The following is a 6,494-nucleotide window of genomic DNA, read 5'->3' as shown; positions in this document are numbered from 1 at the left end:
CTTAAGTAAATAAGTCTTGTGGCTGATGTACTTAACTTTTAGGTAACTTAAATACTTTGAATTTATACAGTTAAATTCTGAAAATGCTTAAGAAATGTTAATAAATCACTAATAGGCTTTATTCCCTGATACAAAAATAAAATCAGAAAGAAGTATGTATCAATGATCATCTTACCTGAGTTTGAAAAAGCACACCCTTTTCAGAGAGAGCTTTCATGAGCATCATAGACTGTAATATATGTACATTGTCTGGAAAGGAAATAAATATCTCAAATAATTGAAATAAAACAATTATTATGAACTATGCAACACATACCAATCTTAAAATTATGACTGTGGCACCTGTCTCAAGTACTAGTCATAGAATATATGGTGAAACCTTTTTCAAGCATTAGCTGTAAAATGTGTCAAAAAATCTGTCTCAACCATTAATTATACACTATGTAACAAAATTTTTACTTTTTCTTGTTCCTGGGCAGAAAGTGTTATTTCCCAATTGCTTATGCCTAAAGTAAATGGTAAAAGTCCTATTTTTCTCTTCAAACTTTGCTTCTGTGACCTGGGTAATGAAATTTTCAAATTTACCCAATTTCCAGGTTGATTCACTATTGAGTAGCTGATAGCAAATTTTCTCAAAACTTACAAGAATTTTCAAGAACTTTCTAGATGTTGTAGAGCTTTTTAGAATTTTCTAGAACTTTCCATAGTAATATATATAGGGGCTCACAACACTCAAAACTTCATTTAGTTCTAGCTGCCTAAGTGAACACATAGATCTATCTGATTTTATCAGTGATGGCATCAAGAAGCTGTAAGCAGTCTCCAGACATATTCTGCTATATATGTAGCCAATTTATTAAGACAAGAGCAAAAAAGTACTCTGTGAAAGCATCTGTCTTGAAGTATGATGAGTATGGCTGGAAGGTTATTGGAGACTTCAAAATGGTGGCATACCTGATAGGTCTCCAAGGAGGTTTTACCAAGTTTCTCCATTATCTTTGGTACAGCAGAGACACCGCCACGCACTATAACAGAAAACACTGACCACAACGGACCGAGTTCTCTGTGGGGAGGCACAATGCCAAGTGTGAGCCACTAGAGGACCTCCAGAAGGTGTTGTTTCCACCATTGCACATAAAATTGAGTCTTATTAAACAATTTTTCACAACTCTTGATAAGGAGTTTGCAGTCTTCAAGTACTTTCGAGACTTCTTCAGTAAGCTGTCTGAGGCAAAGGTCAAAGCTGGTGTCTTCGTTTGACCACAAATAAAGAAGATCCTGGAGTTCACAGAATTCCTCAAGAAGCTTAGTAGGAAGGAAAAAAAAGCAAGGGGCAGCTTTGTCACAGTGGTTTGGGGCTTCTTGAGCAATCACAAGGCCAAAAATTATGTGAATCTGGTTGAGGCTCTGGTGAAGAACTACAGCAAAATGGGCTGCAGGATGCTCTGAAAGTCCATATCTTTGAAGCTCATCTTGAAAATTCAAGGAGAAAATGGGAACATATTTAGGAAGAAAGGCGAGCACTTCCACCAAGATATACTGGATTTTGAATGCCATTACCAAGGAGCATATAAAAAAACATGATGGGAGACTATATTTGGGGGCTGATATGTAAAAGTGATTTACATTACAGTTGCAAAACTTGAAAAACTCACTTCTAAACGTTTTTGTGTAACTTTAATATAAATACATGTAAACCTTGATTCATATGTTGTTTTATTGAGACCTTATGTAAATGAAAATGTGCAAATGTGCCCGTTTTTACATAGAAAATGGGTTAATTTCTAAATTTCATTATCCAAGTCACAAAAGCAAGGTTTGAAGGGAATAATGGCGATTTTCTGTACTTTCACAACATAAGCAATTACGAAATAACATATACTATCCAGGAACAAAATATGTGTTACATAGCGTTATAGAATACATGACAAAACTTGCTTTTAGTATTAACTGTAGAAAATATATCATGAAACGTATTTCAGACATTAGCTGTACAATATACAGTGATGCCAGTTTCAAGTATTAACTCTAGAATTCACAATGAAACCTGTCTAGAGCATTAATTGTACATACACAGTGAAATTTCTATCTTTATAGATTGTAAAACAGCTACATACATTAAGACTCACTCTAAATAGTGGTTGTAGTACTGAACATAAAACTAACACTGAATACTTTGTGTAATATAGAATGAAACTTTTAACTTTAAATTACATTCATCTTGTATATTTATTAATCATACTTTAAGAAAGTAATAACAATACTTGTAAAATATATAAAAAACTGACTGTGAGGATTACAGCCTTTTTTCTGCATATAATAAATGGTACCTTACCATCACTTGTTCCATGGATCAAAAGATATTTTTTGCCCTTAATATTTCCTGCTTTCTTCAGTAAGTTTGACTTCTCATAACCTATGAAGTTTTCCTTAGGAAGTTTCATATAACGTTCAGTATAAACAGAATCTAATGAAAGCAATTGAAAACTTCATTAGAAATGCTGAACAGATTTTTTATGATCCATAATTAAAAGTTTTGAATAACATGGTAAACTGTAAATTGTTCACAACGTTTAACTCTTGTTCAAATGTATCAGTGCATACACTGTACTACAGCTGTAACATAAGTTAGGCCTTCGTGATCTTATATGATTCTATACCATGTATCTATTTAGTGTATAGTAAACCTCAGCAGATGCAGTGAATTTAAGATGTTACATTTGTAATGTCATTTTAAGCCTTTTTTTCAATCTTAACTAATTTATTTTGGAACTACAACAGACAATCTATTAACAAAAACAAAATTGATCTGTTGAGTTTCCCCTTTTACAGTAAATGAGAAAATTACTACCATAACTAATCTTTCTTTACATTATATTATTATGCTTATTAAAAGAATGGTTAATGACAATATTCCCTGTTTTAAATTGTCACTATTCAAAAGCTAATATTTCATATTCTAAGAAAAAAGGTGACTCTCCACTGTAACAGAATTTTGCCTCACCATAGTAACGCCAATTAGTAACAGGAGCAACAGAGATTCCACACTTGAAAACACCTGTATCAGTAGCAAGAGCCATAGCTGTGGCATATCCTCCATAAGACCAGCCCCAGATTGCAATTTTCTCCACGTCAATAAATGGTAAATCATTCCTCAAATATCTGAAATAATGGGTAGCTTCTGAAATGAAACCTAACTGAAACCCTGGTTTAGCATCTTATATTTCACGTGAGATTGCTTGTACATTTCTTGATACTGCTAGTTAAATTAAAACACCTAGGGTAAATATCAGAGTTTAAGTATAGAGGTATGTGTGGAAAAGATTAATACAAACAATCAATTTGCTTTATCTCTCACTTTTATAGAAAAGCATTTGAAAATTCACTCAAAAATATGAGAAAGTTTATTAACAGGTTTTTTCTTTAACTCCTTAAACCAAAGCAGATGCTGCCACCATCTGACCAAGAATCCTGATTTACCCAGTAGATGGAGACAGCATCCAATAACATTTACACCTCTTTATCTGAAAACTCTTCCAAACCATGTTATTAGTCATAATGAAATTAAAGTCATAACCTACAGTAATAATTATTAGAAAATCAAAAAAATAATTCTGGCAGAATGCACAAAAAATTACAGATTTAAGGAAGTTAAAAACCCACAAGACACAACAGCAAATATATCTGGTCAGCAACTGCATCACTGATGTATGTGCCCTTTAAAATGCTATTTGTAGAACATGTTGCACATTTGGAGGTTTCAAGTAGCTTTCAAAAACTACATTTAACAACCAAACCTATTCACTTGTGTAACTTTTTAAATTAAATTGGAAAGGAAATTAATAAAAAATTCAGACAGATGTTCTGCTTTTATGGTGGACAAGTTGACATACTCAATATAAACTCACATTCAGAGCAAGCTAGCTACTTAGATCAAACCAAATTCAACCCTTTAACAAGTAAAGTATCATAATGATAACAATATTGTTTCATCAACTTACTGTTAAGATTAGAAATGTGATTATCAAAGTTTGAAATATATTGAAACAACATAGAATATTATATATTTAACTACAATGTAGTTGGTTTTGGATAAGTATAGAGCATGAATGGTAACAACTATAACATCTACAATTCTTCTATTTTTCATTTTCATTAAACACTAAGTAAAATTTTACCTGGAAAATAAGGGTTAGTAAATTTCTATTGCATTGTTTTAGAACCTCTAATAAGTGTTTACAAAGACAAAATAGATCTATCTTAAAAAAAGTGCTCGTACCATTAACAGCTACCAACTCACATGTTATATAAATCAACAACTGTATAATGAATGTTTTATACACAAATGAATTTTGGGAAAATGTTATGCCAATGCTCAGTATACAGGGCAACATGAATGTACACACCATTGCCTTTATAAACCTTATCATTTTTAGTTATTTTATAATTTAATAGTATATTAAGTATTTAACAATTTAAACTAAAATACTATATTTAATATTTAGAATTTGGTACAATTATTATAATATTGACACTCATTACTGTTTTCCAAATTATCTACCAGTACTGGCTAAAATTCATTTATGGCTTTATATTATTATTTTCATCATGCACAAAAGGCAAAGTTGGTCATTACAGAACAGAAACAAAATGATATTGTCTATATTAGTAAGTAAATGTACGAGGGCTGTTAAAAAAAATACGCGGACTGTTTGAATTGCGCGGCTCCAGTTGGTTCCAGGGGAATCCGCTTGGCGTTGCTAGGTTCGCACAGATCAGCTGATTACGACGCCATTTTCCGATTGCAGATATCTTCATTTGTGTATTAGCTACGCGGTTTTAAGTGAAGTGCGATTTTTTCGTTTGGCAGATTTCAGAATGAATGACCTGAAGGAGCAACGACTTGCTGTGAAATTTTGTGTTAAACTTGCGACTGAAACGTTTGCTATGCTTAACACGGCTTACGGTGATGTTGCTATGAAGCGTACTGCATGTTTCAAGTGACATGAACGTTTTAAGGATGGTCGACAGTCCATTGAAGATGATGAGCATCCTGGACATCCTTCCACGTCAACTGACGACCCACACGTCAACAAAATCAACACCCTGGTGCGGGCAAATCGACGTCTGACTGTCAGGGAGCTTGCTGAAGAGTGTGGGATATCAGTTGGATCTTGTTACGAGATTTTGACCGAAAAATTGAAGATGCACCGCGTTGCTGCGAAATTTGTGCCTCAGAACTCGTGAGTTTTTGGCCAAACACTCGATCACTGTTCTTCCCCACCCCCCCTACTCACCTGACCTTGTTCCTTGCGATTTTTTCTTGTTCCCCAAACTCAAAAGACCCTTGAAAGGAAGAAGATTTGAGACGATTCCCGAGATTAAGGCAAATGCGACGAATGAGCTGGAGGACATTACAAAAGAAGCGTACCAGGACTGTTTCAACAAGTGGAAACACCGTTGGGATAAGTGTGTGCGTTGGGGAGGAGAGCACTTTGAAGGGGTCCCAGACCTGTAACTTCTAAATAAAGTACATTTTGTTTTATGACGTCAGTCTGCGTATTTTTTGAACAGACCTCGTATAAGAAACTGAATATTGTTTAAAACAGGATAACAAAATCTCTATCTAAAGGTGCTAAACAAGTTTAAATATTTATAGAAAAATAAACAAATCTGTAACTATCATATAACTACAATATACCATGTAAGAAAAGAAAATGTAAAGAAACATGAATTGTTACAGGATATAGGTTAAAAAATGAAATGTTTATAAATCTGAAGATATTGTTCTTACAAATACTATCAAGTAACACTGACAAAAGTCTGAATGTGTTTTAAGAAACAATGAATAAACACCAGAAACTGAAGAGTCCATTAGTTATGATAGGCTAAACTTGACGTGCACTACAACATACTACTAGGAACAAAACAACTTATTTTTACAACTTTTTAATTTTGTTACCTTGCAACATTTATTTGATCTTGTATTTCTACACTTCCAAGATTTTTATATAATTCATGTAAGATATTTTCACCACGGTTTCCACTTCCTCTGCCATCAATCATTACATATATAATACCCTTTCGGCTGGCAAGATAAGTTCCCCACTTTACAGCAAACTTTTCTGTGACAAGCTGGCCACCAGGACCACCATAGCTAAAATTAGGATTTTTAAAAAGAAATCATCTTATTACAGCTCAAGAACAAACACATAAAAGTAACTTTGTATGGAAAGGATAACAGATGGCCTGATTACATGAAGACATTCTTATGCAACTTAAGTCCCTGCCACAAAACACACAGTAACCTTGAAAATATTACAAAATTCTGTCATAGAATTAGTACTATACTGACGTGAATATTAATGTCTTTAAGAAATTAACACATTTGATTTCATGCCAGTTAATTTAGAATTAATTAATTTTAATAAGGAAACAAAGGTGTAAGTAAAATATACTGAAAATAAACCAACTGCTATATCTCAAAACACAAT

At 33.2% G+C, this 6,494-nt stretch overlaps 1 protein-coding gene across 5 annotated transcripts in view; it reads right to left on the bottom strand.

Annotated features, from left to right (window-relative positions):
- Positions 1–52: 52 nt before the first annotated feature.
- Positions 53–6,494, bottom strand: part of LOC143256027 (A-type potassium channel modulatory protein DPP6-like) — a 367,278-nt gene continuing 360,836 nt past the window's right edge. For 4 of the 5 annotated variants that reach the window (XM_076512601.1, XM_076512600.1, XM_076512603.1 and 1 more), the window contains 4 exons: positions 5,963–6,157; positions 3,005–3,162; positions 2,336–2,467; positions 74–249 (listed from right to left, as the gene is read on the bottom strand). In XM_076512601.1, the coding sequence (XP_076368716.1) occupies positions 167–249; positions 2,336–2,467; positions 3,005–3,162; positions 5,963–6,157 (568 nt within the window). In that variant the 3' untranslated portion in view covers positions 74–166. Of the gene's footprint in view, positions 250–2,335; positions 2,468–3,004; positions 3,163–5,962; positions 6,158–6,494 lie in introns of all 5 variants that reach the window. The other variant, XM_076512602.1, reaches the window with a different exon arrangement.

Source organism: Tachypleus tridentatus, chromosome 7 (assembly GCF_004210375.1).
Source record: "Tachypleus tridentatus isolate NWPU-2018 chromosome 7, ASM421037v1, whole genome shotgun sequence".
Classification (NCBI taxonomy): Eukaryota; Metazoa; Arthropoda; class Merostomata; order Xiphosura; family Limulidae; genus Tachypleus; species Tachypleus tridentatus.
The sequence above is the reverse complement of the archived record's forward strand: the minus strand, read 5'-3'. Positions and strand labels throughout refer to the sequence as shown.